The sequence below is a fragment of the Centroberyx affinis genome, unplaced genomic scaffold (genome assembly GCF_046629955.1).
Source record: "Centroberyx affinis isolate AG114_WGS23_722 - 3 ecotype Tasmania unplaced genomic scaffold, CSIRO-AGI_Caff_v1 ptg003436l_1, whole genome shotgun sequence".
Classification (NCBI taxonomy): domain Eukaryota; kingdom Metazoa; phylum Chordata; class Actinopteri; order Beryciformes; family Berycidae; genus Centroberyx; species Centroberyx affinis.
In genome coordinates this window covers 14,427-34,373 of record NW_027281408.1, presented here as the reverse complement: position 1 = coordinate 34,373, position 19,947 = coordinate 14,427, and the positions used below count along the sequence as shown (strand labels likewise).

Here is a 19,947-nt window from a genome sequence, read left to right as displayed (position 1 = left end):
ACTAATATTTCTTATTACTCTATTAGAAGCTATTTTAGAAATTGATTTATATTGGCTACAACTTTATATTCATTAATGGAAATGAGAATGTGGTGTTTGAGGTGAAAAGCTTGTTGTTTCGGCTCCAAACCGCTGGATGGCGCCACCGCGTCCGCTTTACGTCATCACCATGCGTCAACACAGCAGCAGCACCACATGACCTTCCATGGAGCAGACAGCTAGAAACTGGCTTCAAGTCTTACCAGATTGTACTGACTTATTGTACAGAATATAATGTTTTTCCAGAGGAGTTTATAGAGACTAGCTGTGTGAGAAACCTGAACCGAAATGCTTCGCTTTTCTCTGACAGTCTGCGGCAGAAGCGCCGCTAGGAGGGTGAGCAGCTTCCGTCTCTACATGTCACCACTTCACTTCACATTATACATGTCTGTTATTCAGTTTAACTAGTGATTGTTACACTCAATATATGCATAATGCAGTTTGGACCGGTCATAATTGTAACCAAAGACATCTGTAATGAAATTGTGACTTTATGGTTCTTGATATCGGTAACTGACCTCTCAGAATATGAATTTGAGAATACCAACAATTGTTTCTAGATGTTAAGTCTAAATTGTCACAATTCAATTCTGACTAACCCTAACAACTCAAAATGTTAATTCTAGCTCTATATAACAGACTTTTTTTTATGTAGCACGTGTCTAAACATAGGTCTAAAAACAGAGTTTACAAAGTGCTTTTCTAGGAAGGAATACAAAACAAGAACAGTAAATACTTAATCAGATACAAAATTAAGAAGCACAAGCAAGATAAAAACACATTAAAACGATCTTTTATCATGAATGGTTGAAATGCAAAATCTGGAAACGGAGATAGAAATCAATTACAACTTCTCAAAATGCAATGCTGACTAGTCCAGATTGTTTTGTGCATATACTTTATCAGCATGACTAGTTATAATTGTATTGTGATATGAAAACGTGTTGCTGTAGCTGCTGAATGCTCCCAGACGCAGCCTGTCCTGTGGTGAAGTGACACCTGCTGTGTTTGTTAAACTAAATGAGAGTTTTCTTTCCTCAGTTTGCTTCATCGTTCTCTGGTGAGAGCGCTCTGCCCTCCAACCTGCTGCTGCCCTCCAACCTGGTGGATCCTGCAAGATCCAGTGAGTCTGAAGCTTGTTGCTGCTAGAACTGTGGATCTGACCTGGTTGACTGTCTTTGGTCACTACTGGAGCTCAACTGATATGGGGGTTTTGAAGGCCAACACTGATATTTTTGGGTTGATGCTGCAAACAGCTGATACTTTGTTTCTGACTATTTTTATGCCCTGAAGTTACAGTATTTCCCCTAGAGTTTTCTTCTTGTCAGGGTGAAAAACCTCTGAAACATTCAGACCATCATGGGACACTAAAACTCTCCTCTGAAACCCAGACTAGGGCTGGGCGATATGGTTGAAATCAATATCATGATAATCATAAGGATTTTTCTCCATATCAATATATATCACGATATGGTTCATGTATGCAAAATCATGTTAAATAATCAAATTAATGTTCATCTCATTGAACCGAATGGTGATGTTAGGTGTGATGTCAAACAAAACAGAAATATTCAAATAATATTCCTACCATACCTCATTTTATGAGAGTTTTTAAGTAAAATTTGCTTGTCATCATCAATTTAGACAACAGAAATGTGTGTCACAATATCAAAATATCTTCATATCATCACGATATGATTCCACTGAAAGACGATAAATGATAATATTGAATTATCGCCCAGCCCTAACCCAGACTGATGAAAGTCTGTTAGTGTTCATCAGCAGCTCTTTAAGGCAGAGTGAAGCAGGTTTTCCAGACTGTTGAGTCAAATCCTCCTAACCCAAACTGGAATGATTTCTGTGGTCAGACTCTGATAAATCTGATAAAACAATATAAATATTAACAATAACATTCACCAGCTGGTCAAGGAGGAACCTGATTGGCCGATAAAAGGACAATGGTCATGATCACCAATACAGGTCAATAAAGGCCTTAGATTACTTAAAATCACAATGAAACCGCATTTTGACAGGATGTTGGGGCGGGACATAATGTGGGGAGCGATCCTTCGAAAGGGTAAACCAATGGGAGACCAGTTAGAGAGAAAGGCAGTTTTATTGGATGGGAGGGGCAGGACTGTTCCAAAATCTGTAATTCTAAAAAAAAAAGAAAAAAAAAAGAAAGAAAAGCAAACAAGTCATTTTCCATCTCGGAGTGAATTTACCGGCTGTTTCAAAAGTGTTTTGATTGAGCCAGCTGATGGTGTCCGGTCCTGTCTGTCCCGGCAGAGCGGCCCCCTCCTCCCCCCGGCTGCCCCCTCCCCGTTGTGAGGAAGTGTGACGCTGCGGTTCCCGCTCACCTCGGTCCGGTCCAGATGTGGGTGGAGACTCTGGAGCAACAGGACAGCGAACCCTCCGCTCTGGCTGAGCTCCACCCGGACGTGTTCGCAGTGCCGGTCAGGTAAAAAACTGATACCAGATTATTAAAGATAAACATGCAGCTTTTCTCCTTGAGGCGGTTAGCAGGTACTTCTGTCTGGTGTGCATGCTAACACTTTACTGTTCAGTAATCCTAGGCAACTAGCATGATCCTGAAAGTGACCAGGGCTGCAACTAACAATTATTTTCATTGTCGATTAATCTGTTGATTATTTTCTCGATTAATCGATTAGTTGTTTGGTCTATAAAATGTCAGAAAATGGTGAAAAATGTGGATCAGTGTTTCCCAAAGCCCAAGATGACGTCCTCAAATGTCTTGTTTTGTCCACAACCCAAAGATATTCAGTTTACTGTCATAGAGGAGGAAAGAAACCAGAAAATATTCACATTTAAGAAGCTGGAATCTGAGAATTTTGACTCACTTTTCTTAAAAAATTACTCAAACCGATTAATCGATTATCAAAATAGTTGGTGATTAATTTAATAGTTGACAACTAATTGATTAATTGTTGCAGCTCTAAAAGTGACAAAATGAGAGCTTGTAGCAGCTGTGAGGCTGATGGTTTGTTCATTTGAATGAGTCTAAACCCGACAGGTTTGTTTAGAGGATTGGTAAAATAGACAAAATTCACCAAAGAATTCACTCTTTGAAACGGCTTTCAGTGGCAGAAGATCTCTCTTCCTGCGAGACTTCAAACTAAACTGAGTGATGTTAGTCAGCTCAAGTTTTTTGCGCTGTTGATTTGTAATAAACTTTACTAATGATGAAGATTGGGATTTTGTTTTCAGAAGTTATCAATCTACAGACCGTAGGATAAAAACCAATAACAACTTTGGATTACTAAAAGATCTATCTCCATACTTTGCGACAATCTGTGTAAATCATATTGAACACCAACCAAAGTCTTCAAATCAAAAGTAATCAAGTCTGGAAACAGTGTGGAATTTTTTAAATCAAAACTGCCGACCAAAACCTTTAAATCCAGACAAAAAAATTAGGTCTGGAAAAATCTGGGACTTTGAAATGGAAAATGTGCAGGAACCCTTCTTTCAACAGTGTTTTGTTCCCTCTGCTCTCAGGCTCGACATCCTCCATCAAGTTGAAGTGTGGCAGAGAAATTTCAAGAGGATTGTAAGTGTGATCGTCGCTTTTTTGAATGTTTGTTTGTCCTGTTTGTCCCTGTGATCTCATTGCTCCTTGTGTAACCTGTGTGTTTTGTATAGTGAGATGAATGCTGTCTGTATGCTTATATCTATTTCTTGAAATAGATATAAAACTCAGTGAGACAGAAGAAGAAGAAGAAGAACTGGGTAGTTATCATGAGCAGTGATAGCCGCCATGACTGAACAGACAAAGAAAAGAGAAACTCAAACTGCATCAACAGGAAATCCAAGCTCCGCCCACACTGTTTGATTGACAGGTGATCTGTGGGAATTTATACTTTCCCGAAACTAACAGATGTTTTGTTCTCTCAGAGCCACGCCAACACGAAGGTGAGGTCAGAGGTCAGAGGCGGAGGCAGGAAACCATGGAGACAGAAAGGAAGTGGAAGAGCTCGCCATGGCAGCATCAGATCGCCGATATGGAGAGGAGGTGACTGTTCACTGGAAAAGTTTATTATGATTTTTTTTTTTTTTTGAGGTGAAATGATCTTATAGCTCCTTATTTTTTCATCTCAATCTATTTTTTTCTGTTTTATCTTTTTATATACACAGGGTTCCTACACATTTTCAATTAAAAAATTCCATACTTTTTCCAGACCTTGATTTGTTTTGGAGATTTTGTCTGGTGTTCAATATGATTTACGCAGATAGACGTCTTGCCCCTGCTAACTAGGTCATATCACTGTATAGATGAAGATTGTTCTTCACAGCCACAAATATCAGAATATGTGAGATGATTGGCAGGGTTCCTACACGGTTTCCATTTTAAAATTCCATATTTTTCCCAGACCCTATGTTCTTGACCGGATTTGATTTTGGTGGGTATTTGATATAATGCATGCTGACAGCGGCTGGGTAATAAGAGCGTCCCTCTATCTGAACATTATTCTTCACATCAACACAAACTGTGGACTCAAAGTGGCTCTACAACAACATAAAACATAGAATTATGTGTGTATCGGACCTGAACCGCAACATTTTCCATACTTTTCCAGACATTTTTTCAAATTCCCAAACTATTCAAGACCTGGAAATGATCAAATTCATTTTTAATACTTTTCCAGACCTGCGTAGAAACCCTGTATACATACAAATGAATCCTCTCTGAAGTTTAATAGTCATTCACACCAATACATACATTGGTAGAAAAGAATGCACATATTTTCATGCCTTTGATTTTTCTCCCCTACATAAGCATCGTCAGTACAGAACAGCTGGTGAGTCCAGGATGGCACATCAGAAGAACTCTAACATGTTTGACTATCTTCCAGGCGGAGTGTCTCATGGACCCAGAGGCCCGACCAGTTATTATTACATGTTGCCCATGAAGGTTCGAGTGCAAGGACTCAAAGTAGCCCTCAGCTCCAAGATGAGTCAGGTGACTGAAACCCTTTTGTGAAAAAATAATCATTTAAACTCATTTAACTTGGGGCTGCACGCTATTGAATAAACAAATATCAATTGTGTTACATGTGGACACAGCTTTTCCTAATTATTTTCTTTGTTCAGTACTTAAAAATGTTAAAAAATGAAGAAAATATGAACTGCCAATGCTTAGAATTTGTCCGCTTTTAATAAAATGTAAGATTTTCCCCAATGTGCAGCTTAATTTGTAGACTAGTAGTGATTATATACAGCACCAGAGCCTTGTTTAGGAAGCTGTCAGTAACACTTTTTCCCATAAGATAAAAAAAAAAAAAGATGCAGAAATTACTGTAGTCAGTATTGCAATTGTGATATATTTTTTTAATTTTAATATACATTTTAATATTTTTCTATTTAATCCAATTTTTTCCCCACCCGAGTGTTGATGTCTTTATGAAGTGAATGTTGTATTTTCCAGGATTACCTTTACATTGTGGACTCCCTGAACATCCCCACGCCTGACTCCCAGTACCTACTGGAGCTCATCAGACACAGACACTGGGGAGAGTCTGTGCTGATGGTGGATGTGTAAGTATCAACAACAAGGTTCCTGTGCAGCTTAGCAAAGGAAGGACAGGGGGTTTTACAGAGCTCCAGGTCTTTCAAAAATATGGAAAACTACTAAAGAAAATCAGAAATTTCACAACTATGCTGGTAACTGCTTGAGGAGATTATGTATGCAACTAACTTTTAGTAAAACCAAGTTGTAAAGCAATGAGGAATAGCTGTCCAAAGTCTAAACACTGAGCCTGGAAAAAGAATGGAAAGCTGGAGGATTTGTAGGAAGCAGCTTCAGTGTTGAACTGAGCTGCGGTTCTCTAAGTCAGTGGTTCTCAACGTGGGGTCCGGGGACTACAAGGGGTCCTTGAGGGGATGGGGGGTCCCCATTATTTCATTTACAAGAAGTTAAGACAATAGTTTCCCTGTTATCTCTCAACCTGCAATACAGATAGTCATGGAATTCTGGACAAAATCATATCTAATAATAAAAAATATTCTCAGATTTGGGTCCGAGAGACAAAATCTCATTAAATGGGGGTCTGTGGCTCTGATGTGGACTAAACTAGGGGTCCATGATATGAAAAAGTGCTGAAGCTGTTTCTGTTGTTTCCAGAGGGGAGGAGTTTCCTGAAAACATCCTGCAGGCCACAGAGAGCCTGAAGACTGTGAACATCATTCCAGCCATTGGTAAGTTAACACTTGGCTGTTCTGTATTTACAGGTGCTAGGTACAGCTTTTCAAAATCAGTAAATTAACATATTAAGAATTTATAGCCAGAACATGTCAATTGTGGCTGCTTCAGTTAGAATTTAACAAATTTAAAAAACCTGGTCAAGTAAATAGTGAAAACCTGTTGCTAGTTACAGGCTACCTAAATAAGAAAAAAAGAAAAGAATAAAGTTTTATTCAGATGTAATGCTCCCCAATGGGGGGAGCACCAGTAACTCCAGACTTTATTTACTTACCTTTACCACTACTATTTTAGTAACTGCACTTTCTATATTATTTAACAGGAAATAATATATAGTAAAATTACAGGAAACCCATAGTAACTGGTATGCAATGTTTCCTTGGGAACCAAAGGATATGACCAAAAGTTCTGCCAAGTTCTTGAGATAGAACGTGGAAGTGACTTGTTTTCTCTGGTTCTAGATGAATTTTGGCTCTTTATTTATACAAGTCAAATAAAGGCAAATAATAATTAAAAAATAAAGAGAAAGACTAAGACTGAATGTTAGTTATTTATAAATCGCTTGGACAGCTAAGTTTGTGGCATCACAGAAAACCAAGCCTTTCATCAAGCTTGTATGTTACAAATTAAGTCTAAATTCATCCAAAACCTGGTGGAACCATGTGACTTCTGTCTATGTGTGTCAAAGGATAGACTTTAAAATCCTATTACTAGTCTATAAAGCACTAAATGGTCTCGGGCCCAGATACATTTCTGATTTGCTCGTACGTCATGAAGCACCCAGACCCCCTCAGGTCATCTGGGAACAGGTTTACTCAGTGTTCCCAGGATCAAAACCAAGCCAAGCAAGGTGAAGCAGCTTTTAGTTTCTATGCTCCCCACCTGTGGAACAAGCTTCCTGAATACCTGAGGTCGGCTAATACTGTCAGCTCATTTAAATCAGGGCTTAAAACATTATTGTTTACTGTGGCTTTCCAATAAATTAAATGTGTAACTTCTTTTTAATCTTTAACTATTTATTTGCTTGTTTTTGCTTTCAGTGTCCTTTAAATGCAATCTTAATGTCATCTTAATGTCCTATTTTCAATGTATTTATGTGCCCTTGTAAAGCCAGTAAAAGCATAAAAATAAAAATGTCTTGCCTATATAGAAGTGAATAAAATCTCAGTACCCTTTGTTTTCACCCTGTCTGACCCGGTGTTTTCTCTGCCCAGGGCTGAACGTCCACAGCATGCTGAAGCACGAGGCGCTCGTTCTCACGCTGGAGGCCGTGAGGTTTTTGGAGGACAAGCTGCTGTGGCACGACCAGCGCTTCACCCCCCTGTACCCCTTCAAACTGCCCTACTCTGACTTCCCATAGGCACCAGTCCTGCAATGAAACCACATGTAATATAGTCACTGCTTTCATTATGTGTTTATTATGTTTGACCAAAAAAAAAAAACTTCAATAAATAATGTCAATGATAAAACCAATGTAAGTTTTTATTAAAAAGTATCTAAAAAGGCATGTGGGGAGCTGAAGGCCTAAAACCGCGGCAGGAGGCCGTTGGCTAAATCGTTCCTGATCTCCCAGCGGAGGGCGGAGCGCTTCTTCTCTGTTGGCACCACGTAGGTGTTGGGCACGAAAACTCTCCGAGGTTTAGGCTGCAACAAACAGACAAGTCTTAGTATCAGATGAACTGCATTTCACTTGTTGTGTACTGTAGGTTTTTACAGCTGCACTGGGCAGTTTTGTATGTTGGTTCGCCCAAATGTCTGAATTTTACAAAACTTCACCACCCAGATATCATGTCATGTGACAACAACAGTAAACTAAATGTCCTCTTCTCAGTGTGTGGTGAAGAGGTTCAGCCAGTTTAGGAGACCGCCTGGGATTTAATTCTGAATTTTCGATTCGCCACTTCCTGTGGGCGAACACGAAAGAGTTGGAATATTTTTTGTTTGTGAACTTTGGGACTGTGGGATTTTGGGCGTTTTTTGCGAGTCTTTAAATATAAGAATATTTTGGTTTTGCCCTAAAATTTTGTGTTTGTGTTGTTCTTGTTGGGTTGAGTGGTCATTCAATGTGAAGGGTGTACATTTTGATTGGTGTTCATCCTTTGTGTGGTTTGATTTAAAAACACTAAGAAAAAACTACAAACGAAACAAAACTGACTGACCAATCTTAAATGCCAGGAGAGAGACCTGGCTGGCACCCCTAACAAAATAATAAAAAATAAAAAAAGAACACAGAAAGTCAAACTGTCACACTGCCAGTGACCATACCAACACCAGAGTTTAATTTGGGCAAACAAGGCAAATCTACTGGGTTTCAATTAGTAGGGATGGGACGCTCTTCTCTCTTGTAGCCCCACTGTGTGATTTAGGCTGAAAAACTTGCCTAGTGCAGCTTTAAGTACAACATTTAGGTAAATACTTACTGGTGGAGGTTGGTATGCCAGCCGTTCCTGAGAAAGAAAACAGAATACATTGTGAAGCAACAACAGAATAACAACTCACCATGTTAAACATGAGTTATAATCAAGAAGTGTCCTTAAAGCCAAAACTAGTTTACATTTCTTTTTAAACACTGAGCTGTTGACTTACAATAAATGCAATAGTAGAATAAGTGTCAATTGCTAGATGGCCAATATTTCCCACAACCAAAGCCACATTTTACAGAAAGCAAGCTGAGAACATAACAGCCTAATTTTATGAATTTGATGGTAGGAACTGATGAATTGGAGGAGCAAGATACAGAGCGCTGAGGGTCTAACAGTGAAAACCTGTGCAAACAATTAAGTGGAGGTTTTGGAAACGATGAGTGCACCTTGCATCGTGGGATGGGCTTAAAGGACTCAATATGTGTCAAAATAATAAGTATAACACAAAATACAAAGTTTGTTCTTCTTTTCAAGATGTTTTCCATACCCTGATCTCTCTGTGCAGGACTCTCCTGTCCTTTTCTCCTGGAAGCTTAAACACTTCCCACAGTTGTTTATACTGGAAATACCTGGGAATACAAGAGAACCACATAATTAACAACTTACTCAATTTTCAAACCAATAAAAACTCTGCATTAACACAATGAAAATGCTATATATATTTTATTTGTTGTGTTTTTATCTGCTATAAATACATATATATATATATATCATATTCTTTCACCTCAGGATCAATAAAGTTGAACTTAACTGAACTTAACAGCTACATATTTTAAAGTGAAATAGTAGTGGTGCACTGATACCATTTCTTTCAATACAAGTACGAGTAATTTATTTTGAGTAGATACAATGCTGAGTATTTATATTTGAGCCTGGTATCGGTGCATCCCTAATTTTTAGAAATGTGAATTCCACAGTTTGTTACTCACTTGGCCACCGGGTCGGTCTTCTTTAAGGTTTGTTGACCCAGTGCTGGCCGGATGACTGAAACAACAATTAATTCGATAAGGAAATATGAACCGTTTTGCTAATTATCACCATGAAAACATCAATATGCATCGGTGCAAGAAGGCTCCTGTTGACTTACAGGACTTGGGTCTGGGCCTGAGGTCACCGTCACTTCGTGTTCGAGCCTGTCCAAAATGAAATGACAGAACTTTAATTTGTGAAAGTGGTTTTCAGTGACAATGCACGATCTTCAAGGATATCTGGAGTCTTTATATTCAGGGAGCAGTCACTTTCAGAGGCACCATCAACATAACCGCTATCTTACAACTTATTTCTCCATGCATGGTTGTGTTTTTTCCACAACAGTAAAACAACATACATGTCTCATGTCATGGAAGGAGCCTATTATTGGGGAAATTGTCGGCCAGTCAGAGTTTTGAACTCATTACCCTCTTACTAGTAACCATGTGCACCAACTGTGAGCAACACGATGAACAAGCCACCATCAGTTTGATCATTTCCTACAGAGCTGAGCGACCAGGGAAATTTCTACAAGCTTGTCACCACAGTCATCAACAGCCAATCAGATTTGTGTGCTTGCTGATGTGATTTTGTTTCATGAACAACAGTTCTGCCTGGCAAGTCTAACATGGACCAGAAGTTGATTCCAGCTATTCAAAGCTTCCCAGTTCTCTACAACTTTTATTTGAAAGACTAAACAAATAAACATCTCAAAAAACAATGCTTGTACAAGAGTTTCATCCATTATTGGGGCGGATGGTAAGCTATGAACTAATTTTATTTTATTTTTCCTTTCGTTTACTTTCCGTTGTTGCTACCTAATTAGCACTTACCAGATAGCTATGTTAACTTGTTACAATGTTGCTATGAAAGGCAGTACAACCAAAAATACACAATTTGCCTGTTCAAAACTTTCCCGCGGATTCCTACATGGATGCAATCAGAGCTTCTGGCTCCACCCACAACTGGTCAGAATAGAGCAACACATCAACCTAGTTGCTCACAGTGTGAACACACAGTAAGTGGCAGCAATGATCAGGTTCAGCTCTCCACTAACAAATAAATCACAAATGAAGGAAGACGAGCGCAGTAGTCTAGGTAGAATAAACATAGGTGGAGTTTTCTAAATCTGCCTCTAATGGCGTCCTTGCTGTGAGACTGCATGGGTTTACTGTGTAGATAGGATCCAGATTGCTCTCTAGATATTGAAACTCTTTGGTGTCAGGTATGTGCCCTTCTCAGCCCACAGGAACTGATCAAAACGATATCTCCTAAACAGCAGCAACATACAACATACATTTAAACTGAAACTACCTTTTGTATGATAACACAAAAACACTGGAAACTTCAGCCACATGTTGGGGACTACAATACCCACCATGCCTCTGATGTAGGATTCAAAGGCGCTTAAAGAGACTCCCTCATTCTCGGAGCTCTGGTCGTCAGTCTGGCTGATGAGGTCTTCATTCTCCGTCTCCGAGTCGTGTCGGGGGGACATGGACACCTGGAGCCCCGCCAGCCGCTCCTCCAGACCGCTCGCTGCATCTGCCAGAGACACAACACACTGTTACTGTTATTGTTAGCAACATCATTTATATGATAATCAAGTCCTCAACTGTTGGCTACTGAGCAGCTCCACTGAGCAGCTGGACCTTGCTCAAGGGCAGAACGACGATATCTACTGAGGAACGAGGGAGTATTACTCAGTAAAAGTAGCAATACCAAACAGAAATATACTCCATTAAAAGGCTTGATGCAGATTAAACGCTCTGCATTCAAAAGTTTACTTAAGTTAAAGTATAGAAGTATTAGCAGTAAAATGTAGTTAAGTATCAAATGTAAAAGTCCTCATTCTGTCAGAGAGTTAAATTATTGAAGCATGAACCTGTCAGAAGTATTTTAATGCTGTTGGTCTAACTACTCCAAATACTGTTGGGGAGTTTAAACTCTAACAATGCAACACATTTTATGAGCTTATCGTATGTTTTGCATTTAAAACCTTATTCTGCAAAGTAACTAGTGACTCCAGTCGGCAGATAAATGTAGTGGAGGAAAAAGTACAAGATTTCCCTCTGAAATGTAGTGGAGGAAAAGTAGAAAGTCTCACAGAATGGAAATACTTAAGTAGTAAGTATATTTTCAACTTCTGTATTCAGTAGACAATGGAAGGGGATTCACTTTTTCACGGCCAATAATGATTGCAGGTAAGTTTAATTATTGGCCGATATCGAGTACCAATCTGCAACATTACTTTTTCTGAACAAAATAGACTTGGAACATTAATGTGGAGTCACTAGAAAATAAAATAATGACAATATCATCCACTGAAGAGATCCAACATCCCTCTAAATGCTAAAAAGGCAGAAAATCACATTGCTTTGATTTCTGACTTATTACACATAGCTGTAAGTGCAACATTTGACACCAAATTTCAGGCTGATATTGGACCAATATCTAATACCAGTGTCAGTGTCTTTTTACTAAAAGATTAAGGATTTTAGACAAAAGTATTTTCATGTGCATTTTGGTGCGAGATGATATGGAGCAGGAAGAAGAAGAACCAGTTCTCCCAGTGACATACTTTAGCCTGGTAACGGCCTGATGTCCTGATATTGATACTGGTTCAAACTTAATGTCCGGTATGAAAACACACAAGCAATTTGCAAAAGCAACTACGGCTGAGCAGCGACAGCAAACCATTTACCCTTCTTGTGTCTTTGGTTCCCTTCCCATTCCTCATACGTTTTGTCACTGTGTTTCGGACGGCCGAAACCCACTTTGGAATCAATGAACTTGATATGCTTATTGCTCGAAGATTCCTCCGGATCCTCCAGCTCCACTTCATCCTCGGCTCCTTTCTCCACATCATTTCCCTCTTCATGGTGCCGCACCTCTACGGCCAGCTTTCTATATTCTTCACGCTCCGCAACATCACTCCCATCTTCTAAATGCTTCCCACCTGTCTCTAATTTGTCTTCTACCTCAGCGACGCGTTGGTCTTCCTCCTCTGATCTTGCATTTGTATCATCTTTGTTGTCCACCACTGCTTGCAAATAATCATCAAGCTCGTCTTCAAATTTCTTCTCATCCCTCGGCCTTTTACCTTCTCCTACCTCAGCAAAGCGGTGGTCATCTTCCTCCGATTTCATATCCGTGATGTCTTCGTCGTCCATCTCTTCACGCAGATGGTCATACGCACAACACGGCGTGTCGGCTTTGTACTCGCTGCCCTCCAGCACAGTCAGCGGGCGAGTCTCTTCGTAGTCCGGCGTGTTCGCGGGTTCGGTATCGTCCTCGCCGTAGTTAAACAGCGAACAGCCGTCCTCTTCGTCGTCTCTCATCTCGGAAAGACCCTCCTGGCTCTCTCGGTCGAACTCGGCGATGGTGTGGTCGTCTCTGTAGTCGACTCCCTCCTGCTCTTCTGGTCTGTAGGTGCCGTAGCCGGAGGTCAACAGGCTCAGCGCCGGACTGCCGGTGCTACTGCTGCAGCGTCCTTCATCGTTCCTTTCCTCGTCGCTCTCCTCCAGACTCCTCTCTCCGCTGATGTCGCCACGCTTGTTCTCGTCAGGCTGATCCTCCCCTGAAGGCTCTCGGACGTCGTCTTCTGCAGTAGCGGCGGGTTTGGAGTCTTCCTCGTACCTCACTCGCTCGATCTCCTCCTCCTCCTCTTCTTCCTCCTCCCTGTCGGACCAGAAAGAGGAGCTGAGGGAATTCTTCTCATCCTCGCTGTCCTCGTCCCACTGAGTGTTGTACATTTTGTACATGGTGGCGACAGGAGGAAGAGGCCTTTGCACTCCTGCGGAGGTGTGTACAGTGTGTGATCTGGTGAGGCAGATGGGCTTAAGGAAAGAGCTAAGAGGATTATCTGATACCCAGGAGCCTCGGCAGTGGCAGGTCCTCACCGCTCTATTCCCACGGAAACAGCGCCAGATGCTGGTGACCGAGGGGATTGCATCTCTGCCTTTTTGTGTGGGCCATGTATGAGCCAAGAAAATGTTTTCCAATAATTTAATTCCATATAATTTAATTCCAAAATGCTACACATCCCATTTAGTTTTTTTTTTTGCCTGAAATTAATTGCTCAAAGTTTTTCCTGAAATGTGTCGCTCAAAATGCTCTAATATGTTTATATTCTTTTTTTTGTAATCAAATGTCATAACACAGATAGTACCACCAATAACATTATCAGTGAGTTTTATTTTTATGACATGGCCATTTTGTCAGAGTAGGTGTTAAATATTTGAAATGGTAGATATCTAATTTTGGAAAAAAAAAAAAACACGTCAAATATACAATTAGAAGACCTTTGAATGATTTCTATAAATACAGACACAATTAAGTCTACCTTACCTGATTCTTCGCTGTGCACTGATTCATCACAGACAAGGAACCGTCCTTTATGTTTCCTTTAGGTGGAAAAAAAATACAATAGTTTCAGTTTCAACAATGACACAAACTTTGCAGTTAGTAGAAGCTCCAGTTCAGGCAGTGAAAGAAAGGATTTTGTTTTTTCCCCAGACTATCCTAATGAACATTAGTGAACAACTGATTCACGTCTGAGTTTTTGTTTCTGAGAAATTGGTATCAGTCTCTGAGCATTTTTTGTAATGCCAGTGTAAATCAATGGGGTATCAAAACATTATGTTCTTTCAAACCCTTCTATCACTTCTTCTTACTATAACTAAACAAGTTTGTCACAAAATGCTTTAAAGAAAAGGTGGCGAGTCACTTCACGATGAATTACAAAACTGATCCATTGTATCCAAGTGAGTGAGCAAGTTTTAAATTAAAACTCTAAATCTGCTTCTGTCTCTACTGAATGTTTCACACACTACCTGATTCTGTACACAAAATACCACTGAAATTGGGTAGGAAGACATTTTTATAAAAAGTGTATACATTATATATTTTGCCTGGAAGAAATTATTCCTGGCAAGTACATTTTTTAGTGTACCACCCCTTGGCACATGAGACAAAAAGTCAATTTTGGACACTGACCAGAACACAGTTTTGTCAAAATCCAGCCAGTGGTGTCTGAGGTACTGTATGTGATAAATGAACAAGCAAACGGACAGACAGAGACCAATCCATAGTCTGGTCCCATGCATGCTTTAACTTTACCTCAGGACTTTTCTCTTGAGGAAGTGTCTCCCATGGGTTTGTCTGTCAGGGGTGGACGTGTGGCTGTCGGTGTCCTCTGGGTGCAGAGTGTGCAGGGTGTCCTCTGTGTACAGTGTGTCCTCCGTGTGCAGGGTGTGCAGGGTGTCCTCCGGGTGCAGGGTGTCCTCCGGGTGCAGGGTGTGCAGGGTGTCCTCCGGGTGCAGGGTGTCCTCCGGGTGCGGCTGAACCTCCAGCCTGGTGGGAGCGGCTGGCGGCGGCGGGAGCTTGGAGGCCACAGAGTGTTGTGCATAGGAGTCATAGTATTCCTGCCTTGAGCTGTAGTCTCTGTTTGGACAGGAGGTGAGCACCTGTGTTGGAAATAATGCAAAGTATTAATCCATCACATGTGCCAAATTCAGTCCTATTTCTAGGAATCAACATGAAAATCAGTGTTTCCTCTGTAATTTTTTGCAGCAGTAGAACTTGGGAGTATCCTTACTTTTGTTTAATATCAATAAGGCTAAAAAACAATTGAGTGAAAACAAAAGTAAGGATTACTTTTGTTTTCACTCAATTGTTTTTTAGCCTTATTGATTTTTATGCAAATTTAAATACAATCTCTGCTGGCCCTAATCTCTTTCCACAGATGGATTTCTCCCTGTATGATTGTTGAACGTTTCTTGGTGCAAAATGGCGGCTCTAGAAAGAAGCCCTCGCTCTTTGATTCTGAGGGACTGACACCAAAACCTGACGTTCACTGCTGATGTTTTACATCCTGAAACATTTTCTCATATCAAACTCCATTGTAGCTGCTGGAAATATCTGGAGGTGACGTCACCTCGTCTACGATTGGCCAGTTATTCATGAAGAAGAAAAACACACCAAACTATTACATGGGCCCAGAAATGCAAGATACATCACCAGTAGCTTTTTTCCCAAACAGTTTTTAAGTGTTTGAGGGTGAATTTTTCCATCGAAGGGCATTTTACATTATGCCACAGACGAGTAGCTAAACTACATTCTACACAAGCTTTATTAAATTCATAGGCAGGTGTAATATGTGGTGAATACATACCCGTCTGTCATGGTCTGGTTTCCCAGCATGCAAGAAAAACCCATCACCAGGTCTTTCAATGTAAAACTGTTTAACTGTGAAGAGAAACACAGAATTAGCCTACTAGAACAACTGATGGAAAATCTTAAAATTCCAACTATACAATCTTATGCCTTTTCTGCTCTGCCTCGATGGAGCCAGAAGCACAAGGCGTCTCTTTATTATATCTGCTTGTTGACATGTTTGTTTTGTTCCTTTTACTTTACAGCATTTTGTTCCTTATTTGTTATTATGACAAATTTTAATAACGGATTCAACCAAGAGCGCGTACCTTTCTCTTTAGTGTAGGCGGGAGGACTTGGCTGAGAAGTGGCTGTTGGAGATCTGGTGGAGTTCAGCTCACTGGTCGAGGCCCGGCTCCTCCATTTTTCATGTTGAAGTAGTTCATCCAGATCTAACATTATAAGAAGAGTGACAGCATTACTATAGAAAAAGTGCTAAAGAAAAAAAACTGCTAAAGATCCATAAGGAACAATGGAAGGAGGAGATTTGCAAGAAGCCAAAGCTCAGAAACTACGTTCAAATTAAGGAAGATTACTTCACAGAACCTTATATAACAATTAATTTAAATAGAGGGCAGAGGTCCTTATGTGCTCAGTAAAGAACTGGCACCTTACCACTGGCAATTGAGGTAGGCAGATATAAAGGTATTCCTGAAGAGCTGCGTTTGTGTTTTTTGTGATCTTGGTGTTGTTGAGGATGAATTTCATTTTGTGTTTCACTGCCCCATGTACAGTGATTTGAAGAATCATCTATTTGAAAAAAATCAGTTGAGGGACCCTGATTTGTTTTGGTTATCTGAAGGTAAAATGTTGAGTTGGCTCTTTAATGAGGAGATTTTTGTCTTTATTTATAGAAAATGCATGGCAACTAAGACAGAGAACACTGTATCCAACATAATAGGACATTTCTGTCATGGAAACTGAATGTTTTTGAAATGTTTTCCTTTTGAATTTGTGGAAATGCATATTATGATTTGTCATGTGGCCATCCTGGCTGTTGTTGTTGTCTAGTGTCTTGTAAGCCCATATGGGCTGGGCACCATAAATCGTGCAGGACACTCAAATAAACACATCAATCAATCAATCAATCAATCAAAAACTATAGGCAGCCTATTACTTTCCCGTGCCATTACACCTCAGCCCACACACACGTTTTTTCATTTAATCTCAAGTGATTTTTGACAGAATAACAATGTGCAGCTAATAACATTATAAGGCAAATGGATTAAGTAGACAGACAGATGTGTTTCAGAGTCTAACCTCGTTTGAATTCCCTCAGCCTGTGTGTCGGTATGTTTCTGTAGCCCAGTATCGCCAGCTGTTCCTGAATTTCCTCTTCTGAGAAATCCAGGTTGTCCATAATGTTTTCACAGCAGGTGGGAGAGCAGCTTCAGGAGGAAGAGGTACATGAAACCTGAGGGAGAAACCATCCCGATAAACTGAGTAAGTGTGTCATGTGACAAGTGAACAGCTAACTTACAGCTATTCCCAACATGGAGTCATTCCTATGTTCCCAGGGGTCCTATGTTCCCCAGTTCTAGGGTTAGGGTTAGGGTTAGAGACCTTCAAAATCAAATAAAATGATAACCATTGGTTTTGTTGTGTTTATATAGCTGTTTTGAGGCATTGTTCTAAAAAAACAACAACAAAAAACTGGATAATATTTATGAAATATTTTAACTTGAAACTGAAAGGACTCTGGGAACATAAGACCCTGCAACTGATTTCTGTTCTCTACTGTATGGAGAAAACAATAAACTCTACTATCTGTCAATTTAATGTGGCGTTGCTTATCAGCTAATGTACACAGCTGGTAAAACATTATTTAACACCTTACCTGATTTGTTTAGTCCCACTAGTGAATTCGGCATACATATAATCCAACAAGCAGGTCTTATTTAAATAAAGTTTCGACTTTTAGAGTCGGCTCGCCTGTTATTCCCACTCCTTTTCCCCCCATCCAAATACACAGTGAATGCCAGTAGCGAACAGTGTGAACCACAAGAACTACCTTAACTACAAGTTTAAATGCAGCTAATTGAAATACATTAAGTTCTGCTTGGTGGGTATGTGTGCTGAATTTCAGTGGTGGAAAGTAACTAAGTACATTTACTCAAGTACTGTACTTAAGTACAAGTTTGAGGTACTTGTACTTTACTTGAGTATTTCCATTTTATGCTACTTTGTACTTATACTCCACTACATTTCAGAGGGAAATATTGTACTTTTTACTCCATTACATTTATTTCACAGCTGTAGTTACTAGTTACTTTTCAGATCAATATTTTATATTTAAAACATTTGATCATCTTTATAAAATAACTATAAAATAGCATTGTTATAGATTAGACTACCCAAAAGTATAGCTAAATTGTTAAGATTAGCCTAGCTTCACGTTGACAACTTTAAAATGCTGCTTACATGTACATGTATGTCAATAAATCAGTATTAATATTCCAATAATTTATGAAAAATATAACTCTCTAAATGGGGACAGTTTGCATAATGAGTATGTTTACTTTGATAGTCTAAGTACATTTTGCTGCCAATACTTATGTACTTTTACTTAAGTAAGATTTTGAATGCAGGACTTTTACTTGTAATGGAGTATCTTTACATTGTTGTATTGTTACCTTTACTGAAGTAAAAGATCTCAGTACTTCTTCCACCAATGCTGAATTTACACCTAGACTGTAACGATTTTTTAAAGGTCCCAAGTTATGTTTTAAGAGTGGCGTAACGTTATGCAGTAAAAAGCAAGGAAACATGAAATTGCCAGATAGAAAATGAGTTTGGTGTGTCGTTCTCTCCATACAAGAGTGAGTGTAAAGCATCTGGGCTAGCTATAGCTAATGTAATAGTTAGCTAGTTAGCAGTCTTATAGACAGTGTAGCCCAATAAACATGGCTAAACAATGTTAGCTAGCAAGACGAGAGTAACGGTTTGTTTCTCACCTGCACACAGACCGGTCCGCTGTTATAATGAATGCATGGTAAACATTAACAGGACAGTTTTAGCCGTAAACAGGGGCGTGTTGTATATTGTTTACAGGCTCAGTGTCAGGACAACAGCCGTTAAAACGCTTTGAAAATGACGCCTGCTCATTTCTTCGCTGTTTCCTGTTTCCTGTTTCCTGTTTCCGCAGTCTGGTTAGAAACAGCGCCGCCTACAGAACACATGTGGCTGGAGGACCGTGCAATACCTTAGTATCAGAAATATCTATCTATCATTTTCAATATCTTTGTACATAATAGGATAATTCACCATTGAAATAATTTAATTTAAAAAGAAATCCATCTCCTAAAACTGCTAAACCAAGACATATGCACATACAGATGCTGTGATTTCATGCATTGTTTATCTTCATATTCTTATTTTACCTCTCATTTGTTATATATTGCATATACAGCTCTGGAAAAAATGAATTGAGAGACCACTGCAAAATTATCAGTTTCTGTGGTTTTACTATTTACAGGTATGTGTTTGGTCAAAAATGGTCAAAATAACAAAAAAGATGCAGTGTTTTCCGACCTGACTCCAGTCCTCTACGGTCCAGTCCTTATGGTCTTTTGCAAACCTCAGCCTGGCTCTTCTTTGCTTCTGAACTCTTCTTCTGAACTAAGTTAAAACATTAGTATTGTGTTTAAAAATGCTATCATCCATACCTTTTCATATTCTCATTCATGCATTTCTACTTAACATGTTCTTCAAATTGTCGGTTGCATATCTTTACACGACCATCTTTTGCTCTGCTCTTGTTTATGTTCTAGTTTTCTTTGCTGTATCCTGTTACTATTTGCAGCTGCAATGGTCCAATTTTCCCACAGAGATCAATACAGTTTCATCATGTCCTGTTTCATTGTTTAGTCTTGTCTTGTCTTATCAAAATATAAGAAAAATTTAAATACTAAAAGATGTGATGCCTTCAGTGTCCTAAAATGAAAACGTAAAAACGATTGCTGGCATGCAAATGACCAAATCTCACAACTCCATTTGACTTAAAGCAGTGATTCTCAACCTTTTTCATATCAAGGACCCGAATTTAGTCCACATTACAGCCACAGACCCCCATTTGATGAG

At 39.5% G+C, this 19,947-nt stretch overlaps 2 protein-coding genes across 2 annotated transcripts; one reads left to right on the top strand and one right to left on the bottom strand.

The window, feature by feature from the left end:
* The first annotated feature begins 184 nt into the window (after positions 1-184).
* Positions 185-7,716, top strand: mrpl4 (mitochondrial ribosomal protein L4). Its single transcript, XM_071539340.1, has 9 exons — positions 185-375; positions 1,081-1,162; positions 2,329-2,500; positions 3,559-3,610; positions 3,955-4,072; positions 4,914-5,020; positions 5,486-5,595; positions 6,182-6,255; positions 7,474-7,716. Exons 1-9 carry the CDS (start codon positions 328-330, stop codon positions 7,617-7,619), a joined length of 909 nt encoding a protein of 302 aa, XP_071395441.1. The 5' UTR covers positions 185-327; the 3' UTR covers positions 7,620-7,716.
* Positions 7,650-18,957, bottom strand: hyls1 (HYLS1 centriolar and ciliogenesis associated). The gene is made up of 12 exons (XM_071539338.1): positions 18,822-18,957; positions 17,128-17,281; positions 16,137-16,259; positions 15,827-15,900; positions 14,773-15,119; positions 14,002-14,057; positions 11,030-11,196; positions 9,770-9,815; positions 9,612-9,666; positions 9,170-9,251; positions 8,680-8,706; positions 7,650-7,903 (listed from the first exon to the last, which is right to left on the bottom strand). The coding sequence occupies exons 2-12, from the start codon at positions 17,225-17,227 to the stop codon at positions 7,784-7,786; spliced, it is 1,197 nt and encodes a 398-aa protein (XP_071395439.1). The 5' UTR covers positions 17,228-17,281; positions 18,822-18,957; the 3' UTR covers positions 7,650-7,783.
* Positions 18,958-19,947: the final 990 nt, after the last annotated feature.